Source organism: Lepisma saccharinum, chromosome 1, assembly GCF_977018435.1.
Source record: "Lepisma saccharinum chromosome 1, izLepSacc3.1, whole genome shotgun sequence".
Lineage (NCBI taxonomy): Eukaryota > Metazoa > Arthropoda > Insecta > Zygentoma > Lepismatidae > Lepisma > Lepisma saccharinum.
The window spans coordinates 163,797,212-163,823,729 of record NC_139229.1 but is presented as its reverse complement, the minus strand read 5'-3'; the positions used below and the strand labels follow the sequence as shown (position 1 = coordinate 163,823,729).

At 36.2% G+C, this 26,518-nt stretch overlaps 1 protein-coding gene across 2 annotated transcripts; it reads right to left on the bottom strand.

The window, feature by feature from the left end:
- Positions 1–13: 13 nt before the first annotated feature.
- Positions 14–24,751, bottom strand: LOC146003556 (venom protease-like). Of its 2 annotated transcripts, none has more exons than XM_083141862.1 (8): positions 24,069–24,751; positions 12,241–12,328; positions 11,049–11,429; positions 9,856–9,991; positions 8,888–9,051; positions 5,707–5,808; positions 3,917–4,068; positions 14–3,109 (listed from the first exon to the last, which is right to left on the bottom strand). In XM_083141862.1, the coding sequence occupies exons 2-8, from the start codon at positions 12,314–12,316 to the stop codon at positions 2,954–2,956; spliced, it is 1,167 nt and encodes a 388-aa protein (XP_082997988.1). In that variant the 5' UTR covers positions 12,317–12,328; positions 24,069–24,751; the 3' UTR covers positions 14–2,953. The 2 variants fall into 2 exon arrangements, with proteins under 2 accessions (XP_082997988.1, XP_082997981.1); XM_083141855.1 differs by having other exon boundaries at positions 24,290–24,750.
- Between the last annotated feature and the right edge of the window lie 1,767 nt (positions 24,752–26,518).

The following is a 26,518-nucleotide window of genomic DNA, read 5'->3' as shown; positions in this document are numbered from 1 at the left end:
TACAAATTATAAAATTATTACCCCTTGCATGTGAAATTATGCTTATATTTGAATAAGGTGACTGCTCTTGAAGTTTTAAGTTCTCTAAGCTGTGTTTCCTGCTATATATTTTATAATTTATATCGGTACAATCACAGTTTATAACTATGCCTGCTGTGATAATGTAGACATTAGCACAAAGAATTTTAATGCAAGATATCATGCTCTAAAATAAAGGCATTAATTGCTCAGATATCTAAAATGGTGCTGGTTTGCACATTCTCATGCATTTTATTTACAATATATATAGAACTCCATATAAATCATAGATTTATTATATAAAGTATTAGCAGTGCTCCAACAATTGGAGCCAACATTTAAATATATTGATTCTTAGGCAATAAATTAAATCATTGGTCCATAGGCAATTTAATTTAACTATAAGCTGATGGTTCCTGTTGATATATTCAGTTACAGTAGAGTTAAGCATCAATTACTTTTCATCTTAAGTTGGTTAAATAAATCATAAGCTTATAAAAATGCACAATAACAGGGCAACGGAATTAACCTTCCTCCTTATTGGTCATCTAATGTAGATATTTTCTATAGGCAAATTGCTGTACTCATTCTCTGGTTATCTATTGTTTAGGTTTTGATAACTTTTGGAAATTAAGTCTTGATTGTTAAAACACCATCGTGCATCTGATGAGCTTTTAAAAAAGTAAACTTTTAAAGTTAGATACAAAGTAAACAGAGACTGTTTTAATTTCTTTCAAGCATTTAATATAAACTTTCAGACGTCATTATTACAAGTTCTTGAACTTACCAAAGCTTTACATTTATCACATGGGGAGATGTTATAAACATATCAAATAACAACAGAATATTACATTTTAAGCAGATGATAATTAGATTATCAGAGGAACAAAATAGTCTAAGTAAGCAGATACATAATTATAAAATCAATTATTTGAAAGATTGTGTGTTCAAAAGCATAGTACATAACTTAATAATATTAAGTTACAAAATATAATGTTAATTCATATTTCAGGGAATGAAAGACATGGTAGCAAATTAATATACTATCACTTATCCGTGAAACTGATTTATGATGTTAATTACATGAATACACATAATCCACAATTAATAACTTTAATATTTTTATTGTGTCTTTATGAATAATTTCACCTTACCTTACAATGAAAGTGAGTGTATAGAATAAATTTATATTAAATGTGAATTTAATATATTCAGTCATACGATCAGTTAACAAAATTAAAAATTTATTTTAATTTTCCATTTATGAATTTGCAGAATAGAAATAGTGGGAATGTTGCTTTAATCTAATGTATTACAGTTTTCATTAACTTCCATATAAAAGGTGGATTTCAAATCAAACAAATTTTCAAAGCAAATCCCGCAGATTTTTAGAAAGATCTATTTATATGACAGCATGGTTTATTAAGAATATACTATACATAATATACATAATCCACAATTAATAACTTTAATATTTTTATTGTGTCTTTATGAATAATTTCACCTTACCTTACAATGAAAGTGAGTGTATAGAATAAATTTATATTAAATGTGAATTTAATATATTCAGTCATACGATCAGTTAACAAAATTAAAAATTTATTTTAATTTTCCATTTATGAATTTGCAGAATAGAAATAGTGGGAATGTTGCTTTAATCTAATGTATTACAGTTTTCATTAACTTCCATATAAAAGGTGGATTTCAAATCAAACAAATTTCCAAAGCAAATCCCGCAGATTTTTAGAAAGATCTATTTATATGACAGCATGGTTTATTAAGAATATACTATTTTTGGTTTGTAAACACAGCAGTAAGTACCTAGAAATTTACACAAAACTTGTGCAAATTTGTAGAAATACTTGGAGAAAGTTAGGTTTCAGTCCATAACATGCATTAAATATGTATTTAAAGAAATGATAGATTGAGTATTTTACAGGTACTGAATCATATTATGCTGGCTGCTTCATGAAAATTTTAATAAATGTATGGAATAATTTTATTATTCAATATAAAAATATTGAAATTTCTAATCCAAGCCATGTCTAAAAGGCAACACAACAGGAGAGATGAACGTAAATTTAAAAAAAAGGCTATAATAAAAATCTACACGAATAAAATTAATATTATCCTTCACAAACATAGGTTTTAAAGGCTAATTTTCAGTAGAAGTAGTCCATCTTGATAATCTCCTCCTTGTTTAGAGTGAGCATTACGCAGAAAGGATAATATTCAAAATCTTGCTATCTGTATTACTCGACAAAACGTTTTCCTTCAATTTAACATTTAATTCATTGATAAAAATAACTAAAGCCTACAGAAATTTCCATAATAAACCATATGGATATTGAAAATAACAATATGCAAAGTAACAAGTAGAGTATAAATGAAAAGAAAATATATAAATTATGAAAACACATAATTTAACACATGTCCTTAAAATGGATTAAAAAATTCACAGCAGGACCAATAAGAACTTGTAGAGTTAAAAACTGGTGCACATAATTGTTTCAACACCACATAGAACCTGGTGTGTGTTCATATTTTGTTAAATCAACTTCTCTCTTTATGAGCCTACATTGAACACTACACTTCTTACACAATTACAATGGCTGAGGCTGTAGTGAATCAAAGTAAGGTTTCTTGTATCTTCATCACAAAAGATACAAAGTGCACTGACATTAACATGAGTATTGCAAATTTTAATTCAGTCAGTATTATAATAGGTCACAAAGTTTACTATCTGAGCACATTTCACACCAATTTCCTACAGCATCTCGCATACACTACAAATACTGTTATCTGTAACAACCTTTCATCATACTCCATAATTGAAAAATCACTTCCTTAACTTTCACTGACTTGAAAAATCATATTCAAAATATCTACCACAAGAATACCTGCATATTTTTCATGAGAGGCACAGAAGTAATTATCAGTTCATGTTCTGATTTATCCAATCCACAAACTGCGTAACTCTTGTATAAACTCCAGGAAATCCAGCCTCAGCACATCGGAAACCGTAGGAAACTACACCTATTATATAGTACGTTCTACCATTCGGCCACATTAGGGGGCCTCCAGAATCTCCCTATAATGAGAAAGTATAATTCACATTGCTTTACATACTGATAAATCAAATTTATAAGAGCTGGTTTTTCGTGTAAGAACATTTTTATTACTGGTAATTGTGTGATTGTCAAAAAGTAGTAAGCTTTTCAGCGCAAGTGGGCATTTCATTCTTGCTGGAAACATTTTACTTTTATACTCAAAGATTTCATCTAAACTCAGGAATTGGCCAGGGAAAAGGTATAATGTTAAAAGATGGAACACAATTGACTCAAACTAAAAATCTTTATGGAATTAACTATTCGAATAGCTTACTGGCACACAGAGAATTAATATTAACTTAATAATATTATTTAAATCATTAATTAAAAGCTAATGGAAATTTGATGTAAATAAGGCACCAAAAACCAAGCCTGGGTGTTTGGCATTCTGTGCCAATAACTGGAATGGATATAACTTACAAAGAGATCTAAGTTGTGGAAGTTCTCAGAAGGTCAGAGGTTGATTGGTTAGCTCAGTTGTAGAGCATTGGCAAAGAATGTCAAATACTTGAGCCTCAAATTTTCACTAACTTTTTAATAAGCTAATAATAATATTTACTTAATGTTTTTTCAACTTTAGTGGAACAAATTTCAATTCCTTAACATATTTATTATTTTAAATTTTAATGTTACAATTGATTTGTACTATAAAATGAGTATTCATAAAACTTAATAAAAACATTATTCAATTTTAAAAGACTTGAAAGGAATATTTTTGTGATTAACTTATAGAAACCAACCAAAAATTCAAAGAGACTAATAGGAATTAAAGACCCGTCTTTTCTTACCTGACAAGCATCTTTTCCACCTCGCTGAAATCCTGCACACAGCACAGCATCATCTATCACTGTTGTCTTGAATGCTGCATAACTACGTTTACACTCTGCATTATCAACAACTGGTAGTTGAACTTGCTGCAGAACGGCACTGGATGGACCATCTGATTAACAATAAAAAATAAGATTAGAATCTTGCACATTGAGAGGATTTTTTAAACTTTACCTTAATAAACTTACTAATGAGAATACATCACATTTTGCTAAAACTCAACAATATATCTCACACATACATATGTTATAAAAGTAATGGAGGACTAAGGAATTAAAAAATAGATAATGTAAAGAAGGGACATAAATTATGATAAACATTTCATTTAATTCTTTCAGCTATTTTTAGGGAATGCATTAAACAGTGGAAATCGTTGTTTGAAATGCTATATTTTAAAAGTAACCACATCACAGTTACATGTAAATCTCTCAAAAAGTAATTCAGTTAAGATTACCGCTACTTTAAAAAGTAACCAATTTACTCCCACAGTTACATTTTTTATGTAAGATATAACTTGTATAATATATTTCCATGCAGATCATTCTTATTTTCATAACATAAAAAAATTAACATTATTTTTCATTAAATTATTAATAAATTTATATATTTTTTAATATGAAAAATATGGAGGAAATAACAAAATTCAAAACAAACCCATATACTTAGAAGTGAAGATTAACATTTTATTTCCTTTTTTATAAAACTACAATTTCATTAATTTCTGTTGAACCAAGAATTTGTGTCATATCCAGGACGATCGTCTGATAAACTCTTGTCTTAGATATTCTAAAATAAATACACTTGGGAAGCATGCAGTGGTGATTTTGTCTATAAAATTCTAACATTTTTCTCACAATTTTAATAATCAATTTGCCCATTATTTTACAAACATTACATTCAAGATATTGCAGAAATATATCTGAAGAAAATTTCCATGCGAAGTGTACATGCTAATTTCATTATGGGTTATCTGAAAAGAAAAGTAACCAAGGTTGGTTACTAATTTCAAGAACTAATGGGTTACAGTTATGCACATTTTCACAAGAAGGCTACTAGATCAATGCCTGGCTCAATGAAAGAAAGCAATAAGTTGAAAATAAGGAATAATCAGGAACTGAAATAGTAAGCAGAAGGAGAGGAAATCACGAGCTTTATAAATTGAGAATGAATATCTATTTAGTATTTTTGTTATTTAGTGTCACTTTTCTTCCACTTTTGGCTAATATCAATGACGAGGATGAGTGATGAGTAGATGAAATTGATAAAAGGACATTCACAAAGAGCACTCATGCCAAGGCCAAGACTCGAACCCAGGAACATGAAAGTTGGCCACTTAACATGATCGACCACTGAGTTGGCTAATGCAAGCATGAAAGGCACGATTAAGACGCACGCACAAGGTAAAAGACAGAATACAGAAGAAATTATTGCTCATTAGAATGCAAGAGGAGAAAGGTGAAGGAAAATGTGAATGCAGATTTTAGACTAGGAACTGGCAATCATGAGGATTTTAGGGGACAATAGGAAAGACAAGATTAGATACTTAACAATACTGATCTATCTTGCTTGATGGTCCCAAAAAAACAAAATGTTACACAATTTTTCCCAATTTTACCATGCTATTATGTTTTTTGAGGTTTATTGTAAAACACAGTGCATACTTTATGTATTTAGAAAATCATAATTAATAATCTAAATGCAAGTTAGTCGATGTTCCATTCTAAAATTACATCCATATGATAACACTTACTAAAATTCAGAGCACCCCAGCCAGCTACAAATGGAAAATGCCTAACAAATGTCCTCTTTCTGAGATCAGGTTCAGATGGTAGGCAAATGGGCCGAATTTTGTCTGAAATAAGAGAAACATTTAGAAAGGTTAATCATTTCATTTTTCTGCTTGTCAGAAAAGTTCTTAAACTCAACAGCTACTATGAATTAGCAATAAAGGTTGGAAAGTTTCTGGAATGCCACTGGTCTTCCTGACCATCTTGATTTAACTGCAAAGGGACACGGAGTGACTAACTGAAGTGTAAAAGCACAAATGTGACAATATTTACTCCCCAGCTCTGGACCCCTTGCATTCATTTAGGGAGCCCAAAAGTTTAGCTCTATTCTTTAACCACGAGGACCAATGTTTCTTTATTAAATCTTATGGAAGGATCATTTTACAGCACTGCATGTAATATGCAGGGGAATGAAGGAAACTCTATGTACACAGTATTACATATCAGTTACATTCACATACATAGTAATTGGTACTCTATCAGCAGTGACGGCACCAAGATTATTCATCTAGAGGTGCTGAGGGGGGTGCAGAAATAAATTTAGGGGTTGCGATTCTGAAAATAAGGAAAACATGAAACATGCATGGCAAAGTGCCAAAACTGGGGGGGGGGGGGGGGGGGAGGGCCAGGACAGTTCATTTTCCCTTGGTAGATAAGATTTAGCATAGTGCAGGGGCAAAAATAGCAAAAAGTGGGGTAACTGCATCCCTAATTGCTGCCACTGATTAACATAAATTACTGACTGAAATTAAAATATATGTGTGAAATATATAACTTTAGATTGACATTCATTTTCCAGGGATGCAGTCCCCCCCCCCCCCCCCCCAAGCCTTCCCCCTGGACGTCCATGATGATATGTATTAAGTCTTCTCTTCCAAGAAAGTGGTCATACAGTGTAAACATTCAGATACACAATGCAGTCTTATTGAACTATGTAGTGAAATACAAAATAAAATCATCCTGCCCTTAAAAACACAATTTTTGAACCTTTTCAATGCAACCAATGGAGGTACAAAATACGAGGTGTATTTTTAAAGTAAGTACCGTTCGGTGTCCTGTGCATGTGCACTGTGTACCTACATCTGTTGGCAAGCCACAGACACCATTGCGGCAACAATCGATCGTGTATACATTTGCTTTTGGGTATTTAAAATGCCTCCACCTATTGAGAATCCCACCGAGTGTGAAATACATGCTGTTATTCGTTTTCTTAGTGCTAAAGGCGTGAAAGCAGTTGAAATTCACCGTCAGATTTGTGAAGTGTACGGACAAAACATTATGAGTGATGGAATGGTACGCTTTCAAAGATGGCCGAAAGAATGTTCATGACGAGGAACGGAGTGGGCGACCCTCAGTGATCACTGTCGATTTGGTGCAGAAAGTCGACGAAAAAGTGAAAGAGAACAGACGCTTCACGATTTCTTCGTTATCAGAGGAGTTCCCTGAAGTTTCAAGAAGTGTTATCTACAAAATTGTTACCGAATGCTTAAACTATCGAAAATTGTGCTCACGATGGGTACCAAAACTGTTAACTGAGGCACACAAAAGCAAAGGTTTAGGTAGCGCCTTGACTTTTCTTGTCAAGATCTCATCGCATCATTTGGCTGGAAACAATTTGATCATCCTCCATACAGCCCCGATCTAGCGCCCAGTGACTATCATGTGTTTCTGCAACTGAAGAAGCATCTCGGGGGTCAGCGCCACGATGACGACGATAGCCTCAAAAAGGCCGTGTTGCAGTGGCTGTCAACTCAGGTGGCAAACTTCTATGACGACGGAATACAAAAGCTTGTTGTTCGATATGATAAGTGCCTTAATATTGGTGGCAATTATGTGGAAAAGTAGATAAAAGTGTGGTCTTTCATGTAACAATAAAATTGTTACTAAAAGTTTACTTTTTTTTGTACATATCAAAACGGTACTTGCTTAAAAAATACGCCTTGTACATAGTACATTATACCTTCCGTCCGCCACAAGGTAAAACGCGAAGAGCACAGCAACTGTGTCATCTTTAAAATCCCTTCTGTCCCACTATCCCCAATAACAAACTGTAAATTTCTTCGTGAACATTGGGCCTCTTCCTAACAGTTTTTGAAAAAGCTAGAAATTTGATTGTTTACCAAACATGGTAAGTGGAACAAATACATAGAACATATTAAGAAGAAAACTACCCTTCATGTTACAACTTGCATTAAATAATTTCCCGAGCATGACCTGGTGATACCTAAAAAGCAGCTGAAATTTTTGCTCCAGTGTAAGGAAGAACAAGAAGGTGGAAATTAAACCGTTTATCATTAAAAAAAAAAAAAACTCACATTAAGCTATAGGCAATTATCAGAAACCACGAACAGACCACTTGAAGAAACAAAAGAAGAAAAAATTCATAACAACAATGCTGACGAAAGAAAAAAAATGGGCGCTGATCTTTACAGAGGATACCGCAAGTACAGAAAAGTATCGGCACCTCTTTCAGTGCTTGCCTTTTGCATACAATAATAACGGTCTTACTTCAGTGCCTATCATTCGGTGCTCAATATGACGACGACATAATATTACATATTAATGTTAGTGTTTTCAGTTGAACATAGGGGGTGCTGAAGGGGGTGCGGAAGAAAATTAATTGGGACACGGAAGCAATCCCTCGCATTGACTGATATGGTACATTGGTGTTTATTTATTGGTAAAAATTTGTAGATCATTTTTACCGATCTGATAAATAGACTGTTATTTAGTGTAAATATCAGCTATATTTGATAAATACAGAGCCATAATTCACATATGTTAGTTTTGTAAAGTAGACATGTACATATGCAGTTTCTTTAAGACAAATCTTACTGTGGTCAGCTAATTACATACATTATTTAAGGAGGCCAAAACATTCAATATTTGCAATTTTATGTAGAATTGGTAGGTAGCAGTTATTGGTATTTGTAAATTTTATATCTGTACTTCATCATTATTGTAAAAAAAAATTCCTAATTAATATTAAGAATTTCACACAGTGCAAAATCTTAATCAATTAGTTATTAGAAATAAAACTTTATAGGAAGGGTCACATAATATTTTTCACACTGAAATCTTAAACAGTTACTCACATAATTAATTTTTATAAGTTAACCAAATAAAAATGTGTACAATACTTACATGAAATAGGAACTTTTTCCTTTAGTTTTAAGATGGCAAGATCATTATGGAAAGAACTGGGGTTGTACTTTTCATAGACAGTCTTCTTATCAATGAGCACATCAATTGGTGAGGCTCCGTCATTATCAGACACTATGTCATGTTCTCCCAGCCGTACAGTGAATCTGCAAATATTATATATTTTTTAAATCCATTAGAATATCTCCATTATCAGAAGCCTTTCTTTTTAAAAAAAATGCACTACAGTTATCATTTAGTGTTTCTAATCAAAGAATACACCCTACCAAACAACTTGATAAAAATATATTTCATGATGTTTCTAGACTCAAATAAACTTCTGAAAAGTGCAAACATTTGTTTATGGAAAGCACGAGGTTTTTAGAATATGCTAACCCTGTTTTTATTCTGTTGTTCATATCTTATATCAATTAACAACACTGCAGTACAAATTTCAAGAAATTCTACCAAGCGATCATGCTAGTTATAATATATCTTATGTGTGCCATGTGGAAAACAGCAGTTAATTGGAAACATGAACATCAAAATTTCCATTTGTTATCTAAAACAAGAACAACAACAACAAATACATATATTTTGTTTGCAAACAATATATTTTCTTCCTTCTCAATATTTTGCCGCTTCTCATCGTGTAATTATAAGACAGATATTAGAAATGGACAACGGTAGACGAGAGTGATGTTAGCTCTCGAAAGCTCGGAAGCCTATCCGGAAATCACCTGGTTGATATCCCAAGGAAACCTCTTCTTTATTAGTATTTTAATATTTTGAAGGTTAAGTTCAACATGGACTGCACAAAATAAAGAATTATTTATTTACTCAAATACTGCCATTATTTCAATACAGGTAAGACATTTTGAAAACAGTTTCATGGGTAAATGTGAATTCATGTTCAAGCGTCTAGTGCAGTGTAAATCCTAAGTGTATTCTACCAATCAAAGTTTACTTACAAATCGGGCCTGTTGTGTACACAATGTGCTGCAGTAAGAATATGTTGTGAGCTAATAAGAGCACCTCCACACAAATAATTCGTTCTTGTTCCATCCTTTGATCTGTATCCAAGAGCTGCAATCCATGGCCATGCACCTACAAGAACAGTTAGGTAATAATATCATGATTTACAATTAATTTCTTTAATTTCTCAAAATATAAATTAATCATTAATGAATTACTGGGAAAACTTGTGTAGGTTGGGGGGAAAATCAAGTTCTGGAGCATTTATTCTAAATTCTCACTTTTCCACAAATAATTAAAACTCACTAATACATATGTGGCTAATTTATTTCGAATTACTATCCAAAATTTTAATATTATAACTCGTCTTTTTAAAACAGAGAAATAAACAATAATAAATATAACTATTTTCATAAGATACATAACTGGAGATATTGTTAATATCTCATGTATTGAATTATGTTCTCAGTTTACTTCATGTAATCAATACAGACTCCTGCATTATTCTATATATATTATGTATATATATAAAACATACACACACAAATAATCCTTGAGGTATAATAAACAAATAATGACAAAAAGACTAACTCAGAAAAATAAAGATATGTAGTTGAGAGTCCCATTTCAGTGAGTTCCCCTATACTGCCGAGACTTTTGGGGAAGGGGGAGGGAGGGAAAAAGATATATATATATGTCTCCAATTGACGCAGAGGTGTATATAATCTTAAAAAGAAATGTAAAATATTTCCTTTAAAAAAATTGCATAACATTTTGAATTACAAAGGCACTTTTGACTTAAAAAACAAAACACAGTGAAAGATAATAAAATAAACCTATACACTTTTTTTCAGTAGGGGCAATTGGGTACCAAAACTGCCCCCTTCCCATGCCCTCCCTATACCGCATTTGTTACAACCTGTCCCGGTTCCCATGCTAGCTGATCGCTGGCTTCTCTCCGTGCTTGGGAAAGTCGAAGCCAGACAGCCAATTAAAATACGCAACGTGGCAACAGCGTCTACGTAAGCGCCTCTCTTCTGGCTTCCATTCGCTCCTTGCTGCCCAGCAGACGATTTTTTCCTTGTTTCTCATTGGCACCGAAACTGTCGAGTGATCCCTAGCATGGGAAATGGGACAGGTTCTAGCAAACGCGGTATAATCGTTGCCACTGCTGTTTTTAGAAACTTACCTAGCTGGGCATCAACACCACCAACTACTCTGGTATGGCTCACATTGCTGAATCCACAAGGGAATTCATTCAGAGCAGAAGGTCTTGGAGTTGTTTGTCTTGGAGGAGGAGTGTTGGGTCTTGTAGGCCTTGTAGTTGGCCGTGGTGGAGGAGTATTAGGTCTTGCTGTTGTTCCACCTCCACCACCATTTCTTGGACAACAAACACGAGGATCGAACCCATCAAAACCGCAGATGGAGCGCCTAAGGAATTCACGAGCATTTGACTGAGAGTTTGTCAGCAGATCAAGAAGTGGTGCACACTGCTTTAGTCCAATGCAGTTTCCTGCTTCTCCATTGGGTGTCTGACATCTTTCGGAGTCTTGCAACCTTACTATATCAGCTGAAAGGACAAAAAATTAAATTAAAAGGAAACGAAAAATTAGAGCCTAAATAAATTGGTGACAATTTGATAATTAATGGGTGGTTCATAGGTACTGGAAAATTCCAAACTAGATTAGATAAAAAGTTATTACAATAGAAAATAGGTACAATCAGCAGCAAATGTACCAGTAGGTAAACTGTGCATCACTTTGTATCAATTCTTGAACTTCACATTGCAAAAAACAGAGTGAATGAACGTAGTAATTGACAATTTGTCTTTGATTAGGTTTGTATGCAAGGTTGCTCTAGAGAGAACACAGTGCTTAGGCATGCAATACAATTAAAAAGATAGATCAAGAAAATTCACTGAAAATCTCTCTTAGTAAAATAGACATCTGTATACTCTACAAGTGTAAATTTATATGTTCAAAACATTTGTTTTATTGAAACGGGGAGAAGACAGGCAAATAAAGCTAAAATAATATGCCCATTGGCAGTAGCATGAACAAAAATTTTACAATAGATGTGCTATAGAATTGTTGGTATTTGAATAATTAGTCTTGTTTGTATACGTCAAATTGATTTAAAGGCCTGAATAATTAGTCTTGTTTGTATACGTCAAATTGATTTAAAGGCCTATTCTAGCTGTTTGTGCTGGCCACATCACTGCTTATTGATAACTTAAAGAATTAATCTGCTAATAAAGAAGTATATTCATTTCCATCTACATAATGTTTGCTGTGCTATGTGTTTATGATGTCACATCATGGTACTGCAATTACCAATCTCGATATGTTTGATTATTCTAACAATATCTCTTAAATACTGACCTTGCCTTTTGACCTTATATGCTTCACAGGAAAATGCGAAGAAGATTACACATCCCAATACTACAGCAGATGGCATTTTCAGCAGAATCTGTGAAAAGAAAAATTATGTATAAATAGATTTGTCAGTATGGTTTTTGAAGAAAAAAATACAGTAGGGATAGGAGAAATTCTGGTCATCTCTTTCAAGGCCATTGATATATTAAATTAGTTTTATATATACACACAGGATATCACCATAACATTCACAGTTTGCAGAGGACATAAAGGCAAACAACTTTTTTTAGTTGATATTAGAAGCTTTTGAAAACTATATTTTCCCTCGCTGCTTAAAAATACCACCTGAGATTAGTGAGATCAATAACCACAAAATAATAAAACTATAAGTCTGAACATAAGCACAACTATAAATTGTGAATGAAAACCTAAATACGTAATTCTGATTATATCTTCACATGAAAGATCATCACACATCACAATAAAAGTCTAGTAGGAAAAAAAATATCATGGCCATAACATAACATAAATTTGGAACCTTCTATGTAATGTAAATGTCTGTGTCCTAGACATAGTGGATTTTCATTAAGACACACATTAAAATTTAATCAGCCATTTATTATGGTTGAAAAATGTATATGCTGTAAATTAGTTTATCAATACCATTCCATAAAGAAACAACAACTTTATTCACATCATCAATTTTTGTTAGTCCATTGAGGTCAGAGGTTTATTCAACATTTTCAATCTGGAGGAAGGGGTGAGCAAAGATGAATTTTGAGCAAATATGATTATAAATTACAATTTTGTTCTAAAGTTTGGGGAAGAGATCTGATTGATTGATTGATTGATTTAGGTTATTTTACTTCACGTTTTTGTGCCTCTTGGCTAATTTGCGAAGATGGGGATGAGTGATGAATGGACATTCACAAACAACCAAGCCCGAGCGGGATTCGAACCCGGGATCCTTGGCGTCGCAGCGCGAGGGAAGAGATCTGAAGATGAGAGTGATGCTAGCTCTAAAAACTCGGCATTTTAAAGATGGGAATATGATCATCCAAGATCAGCCTCATAGCAGTCTCCCATGAACAGCATGAACTAAATGCAACAAGGAGGGGGTTCGGGAGGTTTTCTTGAACCTGGGCAAACCATAAATGCAGCTCGTTATGTTCAGACTCTGTACAAGCTCTACCGTGCATCGCGTGATAAACGTCCTGGCTGGAAGGACATCCTTCAGCACGACAATGATCGGCCCCACTCAGCTCGCTTCAAATCGGAAGAAATTGACAAAATGGGATGTGAACTTTTTCACACCCCTCCTACAGCCTTGATCTGGCATCATTAGATTATCATCTGTTTGGATTTTTGAATGTCAGAAGCGAGGATAACGTTATGAGACAACGGAGGCAATACAAATGGCAGTGCATCAGTGGAGTTCTACAGCAGCGGTGTATTAAAACTTCCAAAAAAGTGCAAAAATGTGTACAAAGGAGTAGAGATTGTGTGAGAAAGTAAACAAAAGACTGTAGATTAAGATTATGTACTTGGTTTTTCATAATACATCATGAGTATTTAGGAAAAAAATGTTGCCCATTACCTTTGGTATGACCCTCGTATTAACCATTCACTCGGCACATTGCGTGCCAAAATATCATGAACAAATCGTATACAATGACAATTTATAAGCATTAAGAAAAACTTAATGTAACATAGAAAGTTAATATTGCGAGCGAACCGAGCAAGAACATTTTAGATCTAAAAATAATATTAATTTAATAGGGCGCAAGTATTTTCACAGCGAGCCGCAACCTTCTAATCGATTTAAACATTTCCTCTAATTTTGCTCGTCTCCCTTGTAACTACCACTCTGTGGGCTACATCTGTCTGCATATCAGAGTATATGCATTAGCATTCGTGGAGATTTCGATTAGGCTCCTGGTTCGGTCAATGAAGTTTTAACTTGTTTTTCTTAAAAAAAAAAGCGTTGAAGAGAAGACACTCAAGGACATGGAATTTATTTACAAAATGGTTTCATTGAGAATTTCAAGACAGGATATAGAAAAAAATCCCGAACCTAATACATCCACGTGAATGCAACAAGGCGAACGACCTGCATTAGACCTTGTTCGTTTATAGTCAAGGTTATCCTTTCCTTTTGTCATTTCATTTGTGGTCGGAACAATAAAACCCAAGAGCAAAACCTATTGTTGTTACCTCTGTCATTCGATGGATGGTTATGAACCGGGAGGGATTTGTGTGTATTTAGGGAGGGAGATTTCTGTTGGTGGTGGCCTACCCGAGGGTGGATTGGTGATATCAATTTCATAAATAAAATATCTTTTTACAGTACAACTCCACCAATTCTAATCCTGCGAACACCAAATGGTGCCCAAATTAATCATTAATAATATAGTAAAATTAGCAGTAACAGGTTCGCGGGATATTTCAACGCGTAAACTTTATTTTTTCCATCAAAAGTAGATTTTTGCATTAAAATCTTTGTTGTATTGATGAAAAATTAATATTTCCTTGATATCACTTTATAATGTTACTTTTAGAAAAGTTCACCTTGATCTAAGTTTAAATAACATATGATAATAACAAATAAAAATATATTTTTTGGATATGCATTCAAACACACACTAAACACGAAATGTCAACTGAATGCATTGACGAAAAAAAGTCGTTTAACGAATCAAGTACTACAAGCGATTTGATTTTCACCAGGAAGACCATTTTATTTTTACTTCTGAAAATTAAATAGGAAACGCACTTCTCAGTTCCACCTTAGTCTAGGTTGTATCAGACACGAACAAATCTCACCACAATTTACGTGTTATATATATTCGTATATATAGTCACGTGCAAAAACGGTAAAACTTGTCGTTTCAAAATCTCGAAACAATATTTCAACTTTTCGGTGTTACCCCTAAAACAAAAAGCCCGACCCTGTGGCCGAGTGGTTAGCACATCGCGCTGCGACGCCAAGGGTCCCGGGTTCGAATCCCGGTCGGGTATGGTTGTTTGTGAATGTCCATTTTCATCCATTTCATCATTTCATCACTCATCCCCATCTTCGCAAATTAGCCAAGAGGCACAAAACGCGAAGTAAAATAAACTAAATCAATCAATCAATCAACCTAAAACAAAAACTGTCAAACGCCTTGACGCATAGGCAACCAAACTTACTCTTGATCTAGGAACGAAGGTATATGCGTCAGGGTGAAAGTTGCTTTCAAAGTTGTTCTGTCGGCACGTTTCTTCTCTTTTACATTACTATACTTCGTTAACACAACTCTCTTGTCGGTCTCTCCGATGGCGTAGTGGTAGTGTCGTCGCCTTGTAATCAAGGGGTCCCGGGTTCGAAACCCGGTGGAGGTACAGTCGTTAGGATCCCACTTTAATCGGCAGGTCCAGTCCCAATTAGCCTTACTGTGCATAAAGTGAACTTAGAACACCAACTCAATCAATCAACAACTCTCTTGTCCTCATTGTTTTGGGTCAAAATTAGATTTCGTTTTGGTTTGAGTTAGTGTTTTAAGTCTACTTTATGCACAGTAAGGCAAATCGGGACTGGACCTACGATTTAAAGTGGGATCCGAATCACTGTGCCATGTGCCTCCACCAGGTATCGAACCCGGGGCCCCTTGATTACAAGGCGACGACGCTACCACTGCGCCATCGGGGAGGCCCTGGTCAAAATTAGGAAATGTCTCTATCAGTTCCACCTTAGTCTGAAAAGAGAACGTTAGATCCATGAAAAATATAAATACAACACTAATAACTACTAATATTATTATTGGTCAAACAAAACACGTTCCTAAATGGAGGGTGAGTTGTGACAAGGATAATCACGACAACATTATGGAAGGATGTGCAAGAGTGACTCAATTTTCAGTCGTAGCGCAACAAAGGCTCGGCATACCGAAATGAACAATTTAATGATTGCCGGGCTTTTTGTTGTTGGCTCATTAAACGGCTTAATCGCGTTGGCATTGGCTCTGGAAATGTTTCCTCATGCCCGTGGCCTTTGATACGGCTCAATTAGGAGCCACTTCCTGGCGTTGTGAACGCAGTGGACTATCATAGCTTCTCTTCTTCTTGCAGACGCACCGGATACTGTGAATCGAAGGCGGGTGTTGTAAGTAAACAGGTTCGCTGTAAGTTATCAGGGCTTCGAGATCATTACGGCAGTGTTGCAACATGGTCTTCACGAATATTCCAACGTGGAATAACTCTTGCAGAAGTGCGTGCCAAAACAAAAACAAATTCTACGCAGCTTAAAAGCAAAACATCTCTTAAAAAATAACAAAAACGCTACAAAGAGTTCTGTACTCCGGAGGACTTCGGTCATCACTGTAAATAGCACATAAATATTAAGGATAAGAGGTGCAGCTTCCTTCACGAAGTACGAGCATCCGAACGAGAGGACATCTAGCAACCTGGAACTTGGAATTCTACATGAGCGTTCTCTAAAGAATTACCACAGTTTATCTGTGGCATTACTTTCAGTGCTCGGAGTGGGTGAGGGGGTTTGGACGCGGGAATGCCATCTCCCAGATAAGAAAATATGCGTATAGCATGCTCCCCAGCTAAGATAATTTCCACGTTTGTTGAGCAATGCCTACAAGCATGCCCCATCTATCCCCAAACTCGTCCAACCATCCCCCACCTAGGAGTTTCGACTTCGAGCACTATTTACTCTTATAATTGCACAAAGCACGTGGTCGTTATGAAAATTTGCTAATCGTTGCCATGATTTTCATTTTAATTGTCCATAAGAAATTCATGAGAGTCGAGACACATTTATTAATGATCCACCTTAATAATCGTCCTAATAGATCCTCTTACAATTGCACCACGAGGAGAAACTTATAACTTGCTGTTCTCATTTTTCTAATACTCGATCATTGAGACAAAAGGAAAATGTGCACCTTAGGGTACATCATCACAATAATAAAAAAAGAAACAGTATATATACACCCTATGAAGCAGAATTCAAAGGAGGTGCAATAAACAATGGTAAAAGGGGCGGGGACCAAGCGGCTGGAGCGTAGTGCTGATCAAATCACTTCATAAATGGTCGATTAATTGATTTGGTGGTTTAAGTCCACTTTATGCACAGTTATGCTTATCGGGACTGGACCTACAGTTTAAAGTGGGTTCCGAACCACTATGTGCCACAAATGGTCGAACTTGTGAATATGTGGAGCCCTATCCCCACATCCCGCTTTAAGCCATCACGGTCTATTTGCAATGTGCCGCAAAGGGTAGCTTCACCTGTACTTTTTACTAAGATACACACTACTGTACGATCCTTGATGGGAAATGTGATGGTAAGGAAGGCACATGTTGAAAAGTAGTTAATTTTCAAGTTCACTTTATAATCAAAGAGTTTCTTCGGAATTTCACTTACAGCTTCAAAAGGGATCAGAACCAACGCACTGTGCCCCTACTGGTAATTGAACCCAGGCGCCCTTGAGTACTAGGGACAGTGAGGCCCTGAAGGCCATTGTTGAGCTGAATGTGAAGAAAACTAGCACGGATGTCCTGGGATAGGGACAGAAGGAAAACTTGTTTTGCTGCGGCAATACATTTTAAGGTTTAGGATACCAGAGAATTACGCAGTTGATGAACTATTGACAACTCAGCTAAATATAAAAACAAATATTTATGCTATAACCTGGCCTGCACCGAAAATAGCGTTAATCGTATTCTTACTTTCTTAAAAAGGTAGTGATTGCTACTACAATTGCATTGCCATTAGCTGGTAGCTTTTTGGGGTAGTAAATAATCTGTGGTGGTTAGCTTAGGCAAGTTGGGTTTGGTTCTCTTAGAAGAAGAAGACGATGAAAATTGTTGTAGCAGCAATACCGACCTTTTTTAAAAAAACACACATCACTAGCATACAATGCCAATTGGATATTATCCATTGTTTAGTGCTTTACCTGTACTTACTTTTTGTTCACCTGAAGACGAGAAAAGAGGTACTTTCTCGAAACGTAAATAAGTATAGATAAAAGCACTCCAGTGGTTCCCAAAGTGGACACCGTGGTTGGTTTATAGGGGCGCCGCGAAATGTTCCAATATTTTCACTGAATAACACTTATTCCAAACATGTGCTTATTTAGCACACTTTACACATAAAATGTTTCTGAATTTGAAATATGTGTTTATTTTTTAACTTAAGGCAACCAACCTAACCACACTAACTGAGCGTTGCAAGTGTTATATAGGTCTACTTTCTGACTTAGGCGACGCGAAAAAATCTTGAAACTCTAAGGGCGCCGTGAAATGAAAAAGTTTGGGAACCCCCTGCACTAGACAAATACAATGGATAATGTCAAATTACCATTGCATGCTAATAAAGAACTATTGGCACTAACCTTCTGAGAATTATTAAATATACCTCACCACGTGAAATAATTATACGAAAAATATATTTCTTCGGATTGTACAGTGGGATCCATGAGTATTACCGTGCAAAGTGTCCATGACTATTTTCATTAATTTTTTTCTTACATCCTATGTGTTTTTAAGCGATGGATTTTTAAGTATGCTGGTGCAGAAGTTATCAACATCTTGTTTTGAGTTTTCTTTTAATTCTTGAAGCTCTTATTGGGTCAAATAAAGTGAACATGGTGATGGACAATTTGCACGATAATACTCATGGATCCCACTGTACGGCCTATTTTGCATTTATTGAAAACTTTCGATTTGTACGTGTTGAATACCACGGGTAGAAGCTCAGTTAGCAACACTGTTTCATCTCTGTCATGCGTTGAGTTGGAGTCCTTGATGTTTACATGAAGGTCAACGCAGCGGTGTCTCCATGCACCAAAGGACATAATTTACGGGGCGAGGAAGCACGAGAGAGTTGCATGGAAGCTTCGTACGTCAACAACCAGTTGCAAAGTTGTTTTGTCACAGCGCTAAGAAAGTATTTCCAAGGATGTGAATCAGCGTGAGTTACGTTTAAGATAGTCAGTCGAGCGATGACAACCTGCGCCTTTGCATCAGAGCGGCGTGTTGTCTAGACTTAATCTTGACAGCTTTTATTTTTACCATGATGTGATCATAGTTTGGGGGCACTGGTATGGTCCATTCGTATTAACCAACGAGTATAGTATACTCTAGAGTGGCACAAGCTTTTTCCCGCCCGAAGAAAATCGAACCTCGGCCTAACATATGTAAATAGACAAAGAGCTAAAACCCGAGAAATAACGTAAAAGCAGTGGTAGCTGCTGAATATGCGCTAACTTGCTATAGCACGTCACTCAATTTGTTAAAATAAAAAATAGATAAATTCCATAGAAGTTTAATAAACTACTATATAATATACTACAGTGAATAAACTTCTCACGTTGAGTTCTAAATTTCCCAGCGGAGCGCGCAGTTAGACAATAAAGAACAACTACCATGGATACAACCCCCTTGTGCCTTCATGTTCTTGCGGAGGATCGAGGATGTAGGGTTTTGGGGCGGGAAAATCGTCTGCGACCGTGCTGTAAACAAACCCAGCAAGCACGGAAAGTGTCGTCATTTCAGGAGAGGAAAAAAGTATACGTCAAACTCATTGACAATACGACTTAGATTTTCTATTTTGGTGGCAAGTTGTAGAGATTGTATTCGCTTGCGTCGATTCTGCTATGTAACTGTATGTTGGATAAATTTTAATTGATACATACACTGTAATATTAATTATCTTATTCTAATGTGTGTGAAGCACTTCAGTGGTTAACAAACATACGCTGTTCTAGCTGGTTTCAAATCGAAAATATTTTGATCGGTTCATATGTTAGTCGCGTGACGTGTGGTGAAGGATTGGTTGTGTTTTATAGTTCGGAGTGAGAGAGTGTGTGGGAGAGTGGAGGTCATTAGAAATGCAACAAAGAACAGCATCCATCACCTGTTGCATGCATCTTTGGTAAACGACCAGCCGCCGCTGAGTAACAGGGGAAGGAGCTGTGTATCAAAGGTTTATTTCAACGTTTTATCATATCCAAATCGTTGGCGACAGGCAATGAGTGTCGGTAATACCCTAGTGGGAGGGAGGTGAAAGGGTAACTTGTAGCTGCACAAGTTGACGGATGCGCTCTTGAGCAAGCTAGCATAAATACGCATGAACGACTTTCCCTGCAATTCACCTCAACAAAAGACAGTCCATTCCCACCCTTTTCACAAATATTATATATTCATTGGTGTCAACAATAGATATCTCGGGAACTACTGCAGTTAGGAAGATTAAACTTGTTGGCTTCAATCACCATGTCCATTCGTTAATCTATCTGGCCATGTGGACCAATAACCGATATCACATCTTTCTATAGCTTGGGCACCACAAGTCATCTATGCATAATTACGAGCGCCGTTACTTGGGGACGTGTCCTTCTTATAAATGGTTATTGTCTCCCATCCTCATAGTCGAAATCCTAATATGCATCTAATGAAAGCAGACATTAACCTTGAGAAAATCACGTTTCAAGTTCATGTGCCACATTAGGCCAAATTTGTCGTAGTCCTACGAATCCATTCCATCTCTCTACATTGAGTTATGTTAATAGAAAGTAGCTTTTTCACTTACAAGACTCAATATGGAATTGCAGAAACTGGAAGAACAAACACACCATTTCCAACCTTCACAGGACATTTCCTCGCAGTATTCTTGAGAAGTCATTAAGTGTAGCATCTACTTTCAGAACCAGGAGGCAGGCCCGTAGCCAGGCAGGGACCAGTGGGGGGGGGGGGGGGGAGGTTGAGCCCCCTGGCAGTGCCATCAGCCCCCTTGACATTAGGAAAAACTATTTTCTATAATTTGTTTGCAGTGAAGAGTGAAAATGTAGACAGCACAACTTTAAGGATAAATCCACAGAACATGAACATCAGCTATTACTATTACATTCGCTCATCTTGCTTATGAGCTGAAGTCTAAGTAGCTGCAAGTATTTAGAAGATTACCTAGACTTTGTTAGTTCTTTCAAAGGGGAGCTTCCTTCTCTGTCTCCGTTGCGATCTCCGGTTTAGACAGAAATCTGTGACTGTCATCATGCAAATTTCCCTCGCAGCTGCATCAAAGGTCAACTGCTCCCAAGTCTTGGGAACGAAAGGGAGTTGCATTGCTTCGGTCGGGGGTGGAATGTACTGTAGGCACTGTGATTAAATATTGTGTATTTTTTTGTGTGATATAAATATCTGAATCATATAAAGTAGTATGGAGCATGTAAGGGATGATTTTAGTATCAGTCAATTAACACTTCCGAGATATTTTAAAAGATGTAGAATAATGTAGTATTTGTATAGGTATTTATATATTTTTTATAACATAATGAACCCCCTCCACACACACACATAATTTACCTTCATTTAATACTGTAATTTTTTTTAAAAAATGGACTTGGTTTACAAAGCCCCCCCCCCCTCGATAACCCGTGAGCCCCTCTGGAGATCAATTATAGCTACGGGCTTGCCAGGAGGTCTATAGCAAGTACGAAGCCTTTTATAGCAAATGTGCCGAGCAAAAGATGACCACCATAACAGTTTCTGCAACATCATAACATTTGCACAACTGGATAATTTATTTTCATGTTAACTTGTTCCTATAGCTCTTTAAAACAGCATGATACCACCTCACCTGATTGAAAAATGTGGATAAATCCCTGGTCCAGTTATTTTCTTCTCGCCACTGTATAGTTCAACATTGTATTTGGGAAGTGAGATTAACTCTTCATAACTGGGATAACCAGAGTGACAGTAATATACCCATAATTTTTGGAACTGGCGATATATGCTCACAAAGCGGGTACACGAATCCAATTTTGGTTATATATGTTCTGTTTTTGCAAATCTAAGTCTTAAAAAAACAAAAGCTGAACGTACTCTCGGGCATTCCTAAACCCGGGGGTTTATTGCCGCAGCAATTATTCTCCAGTGATTTATCTCTTATAATAAGATCCTTTGGAATTTCTGGGATCTGACATCGATAATTCACACCCCGTCATTTTCAATTATTACTTTTTTTTTGTTCAGTACCCTCCAGCACGTAAAACCATAAATCACAGGTACCATGAAAGACAGTAGATTAAGTGGTCTCTTTGTTATTTGTGTATTGTGAAAAAGTACAAAAAGACAAATAACTGTTCAACAAAGTGATAGATTCCATATTGTGCTTGTACGTGCACAAAGCTACTTTCTGTGGTTATTCTCTCGCCCAGAGAAACCTTGTTAGTTTTTCATGTCGTTCAACAACATGCTTTCATGTTGAACATTTTGGTTCTCTGATGCGACTGTTCCACTTAATCTTCTAGATCTTCCATGTGCAAAATTTGAGGCACGGCTTGATGATACATAGGCCCCATCGTTTTTTGTGCCAACAGTGGGAGACTGTTGGCGATATCCGCCTTGCCAACCACCTCCCAACCAACTATTTCACAACAGTATTTCGCAACGGTGGGGCAACAATAAGTTTGACTGCCAACGCAATGCATGTTGGGCCAACGTACAATACGATCATTATAACAACCACATCTGGCAACAAAATTAATCTCTGGCCCTACGTAGCTATATATGTTGGCAAAACTACCAACCATTTCCAAATAACGTGTTACATGGGTTGCCCCCACCCAAATTTTCAGGCTTATTAAAATTTACACGTTAAGGATATTTTTGTTAACCTCCTGGTGAGAAATGATGAACAAAGAAATAAAGAAGATTTTTTTATGATTTCTCAAATCTAACAGTTATTTAGCGAATAACATAACATGGGATGGACAACTTACCGATCCTGCCACCCCGAAGTTAGGTCCCAAGTTTTGAATATGACAAGTAGGGTAAAGGATAGCCTGGTTGACCCACCCGAGATGTTTACAACTAACAATAAATGGCCAACTAACATGCGACTAAACAACGACCACTCGCAACTCTGAGACATTTAAAATAAACAACAAATCGTAAATTCACACAAAAGTAGATGGAAATTCCCCTTCTCCATCTTGACGTCTAAAGTTAAGGGTCGCATCCGGAGATAACGTCTAAAAATAATAATAAACATATCAAGAGGCAGCTAAATAAATGCCATGCACAAGACTTGATAGAAATGTCGTTAATCCACCACTGGGGTAAGTCATACAAAAAGTCAATTTTAAAGCGAAAAACACAAATTCAAGGAAACGCATCAGATTGAAGTTTCTCCTAATTATTTCTATTCGAAGTTAACGTTTCATATTTTTTATCTTTTGTATTATTTTCACTCGCAACTTATTAACACAATTAGACATCCAAATCACGCTATTAAATACAAGCCTCTATAATCTGTTTCTTTATCTTCTTAGTTTTTTTTCTAAATTACTAAGATAGAACAAGCAACTCTAAAACTTAAAAAAATGTTTTTCATATGACAAATATCAAACTCTGGTGCTCTTAAGCAATTTTAAGGATTATGTTCTTGGAATTTTCCATAATTACATGAGAAACTATATTGGCATATCTTATGAAACTCACCCTTCGCCCTTGCATTCGAACTCCAAGGGGCCGTGAGGCTCTCCTATCCCCTTCAGGGTGCACATGATAATAGTTACTTTATATCACTTTGTACCTACGTTTGGTTAAATGGCGATTCGCAGGGTAAGGATGCCCGATGAATCGAACCTAGAGCCTTCTGAAACTGGTTTGTGCTCTATGCGAAAGACAAATTGTAATATAATAAATTCGTTCTTTTTGTTGGTATTGTTGATATATTTGGTTACATATTCCTACTGCTGGGCTAACAATGAGAATGAATGAGTGAATGGCAATGAAATTGGTGCGAATTGCTATGGTGATAGTAGAGATAGCATTACCTTTTACAGATGTAATAATAAATCCTTTGATTTTAAATCCTTAACCACTGTGTTTGGATTCGAAGTTCAACTCGACAACACAAATAATATAAACAATCACACTCCTTATCGGGAATATCCAATGATAACACGACGGCGCTTCCTCTATATGCAATGCACGGTGCGAACACAACTTGCATAACAATAGGATGATCAACACTGAGATTCAACGGATCACGTACCTTTTTTCTCCCACAACACGACTTGGCAATCGAAAGCACGCACACGCACAACACTTGCGTCAGTCACACAGTCTGTTCCTTGCCAGCACGCGAGCAGCACTGGTCATCCTGAACGACCTGGGAAACTTTTTAAAATGCGCCACCCCCGATGCAAGGTGCGATTGTTCACGGTCGAACCGATGTCGCAGGAAGCGAATATTTCTGTAACTACGGGTCAGTTTCGCTGGAAGTGCGTTTAATTCCAGGAAGATCCGGGAGAAAACTGGAACTGTCTCACCCACACAACGCCGATCGTCTGAAGTGACTTTGCCGCGAAGCTTCTTCCACATCAAAAAAGTCCTTCGGCTCGCTAACCCTTTCTTTGCTTGTTACGTCATCGCCTCTGGCTCCCAAACAGGCATTCGGAAAACCCGAGGGTCACTCGGAGAGTATCTTGCTCGATGTTAATGTCAAGCGCAGTGTACGTCAACTGTTGACTCAGGAGATTTGAATGGTGGATTGCACGCAAGCCCTAGAGGGGATTTCACCAACAACAGTACAATAGTGGTAAACCATTGCACGTTAACGCTGCCGTTTAGCTTGAAACGTGTAAAACTATCATGTGCAAGGGACAATTTCCCAAGGTGTAATGTATACTTAGGCCTTAAACAGAAAGAAAAAATAAATTGCAACCTTTAAAAGAAGCACGCTATTTTTTTACCTGGACTTGGGAAAGTGAAACTTATTTTGTTTTTCGTGTTTCACAATTGTTCGTGGGTTTAAATGAGGGGAGGGGAGGTATGGGTTCACCCACCATAATAGCTGCAAAATCTCTCTAAAAATATTAAAAATCAAATGAAAGACACACTGAGATATGGGGTAACCAAACAACGTATTTTTGTTATTTAACGTCGATTTTCTTCCAATTTTGGCTAATCGGGACGACGAGGATGAGTGATGATTACGTGAAATTGATGAAGGGACACCCAAGGAACATGTATGCCCAGGAACTTTATTGAAGAGTTCGAAAGTCGACCACCATGTCGGCCCCCTCCTACACAATTTTGAGTTAATTTGTATTGACTAAAATAAGATACAAAGACATTCATTTGACAATATTGGAAGATTTAAATGCTACCAGTTCTGTCTGCGAGAGAGTGTACAATATTTAATGTACAACTCAATTTCATCTAAGTTGAATATGAAAATTTGACTACATTGATAAATATAGTGGATTTTAGTCTTTCTTACAGTTTAAGTACAAAGAATATGCAAATAAATCGCCTTGAAGTAGCTTCACTTTGCATCAGGAAATTGGAAATATCTGAAAATATGACGACAAATTGAATGCCACTCTACTTTTGTGTCACTCTGTACTGTTTAAGAACGTGGATGCAAAAGACAAACACTAGAATTTATTTATTTTATTTTTCGATACATACAAAATCCATCACAAAAAATACTTACAGTATATCTACATGCGCATAGAAGCACCCTGGCCGTCAGGTGATACCTATAGAGTTGGGGAGATATATGTACAAAGGGCGTTCAATAAGTTTTGCACAGTTGGTTATAGTATTTTTATTAGTTGCAATATGATGATGAAATTTTAGGTGAACATACTTTGATCCTTTGGCTAGAATACCATGTCACTCAATGTAGCCTCCATCTGCTGTGACGCATCTCGTCCAACGTTCTTTCCATGCCTTGAATGCACTTTGGTAAAATTCAGGTGGCTGACTTTTACACCATTGTTTCACACAAGAAATGAGGCCCTTGTCACTGTCGAATGTTTTTACCCGTAGGTGGGCCTTCAGGCGACCAAACAGGAAGAAATCCGAAGGAGCCAAGTTCGGACTATAGGGAGGCTGAAGGACGACTTCCCATCCCATTTGCATGGTTTTTTGCTGTGCCATCATGGCTGTGTGAGGCTTGGCATTGTCATGATGGAGTTTGATGACCTTACCTTGCAGCTCCGGTCTCTTGGTCAGGAGAGCACGTCGTAACTCCATCATGAAAATGGGATGGGAAAATTTCATCATCATATTGCAACTAATAAAAATATTATAACCATCTGTGCAAAACTTATTGAGCGCCCTTTGTATGTTATATTTACGAACAAAACATGAAAAACCTTAATTACAACATTACTATGCACATGAACGTTCCTAATCTCCGAAATACAATGTTTTGAAAGTAAATATTGCTGTTCTGTATGATTTACAACAAAATAGAATTATGCAATATTGG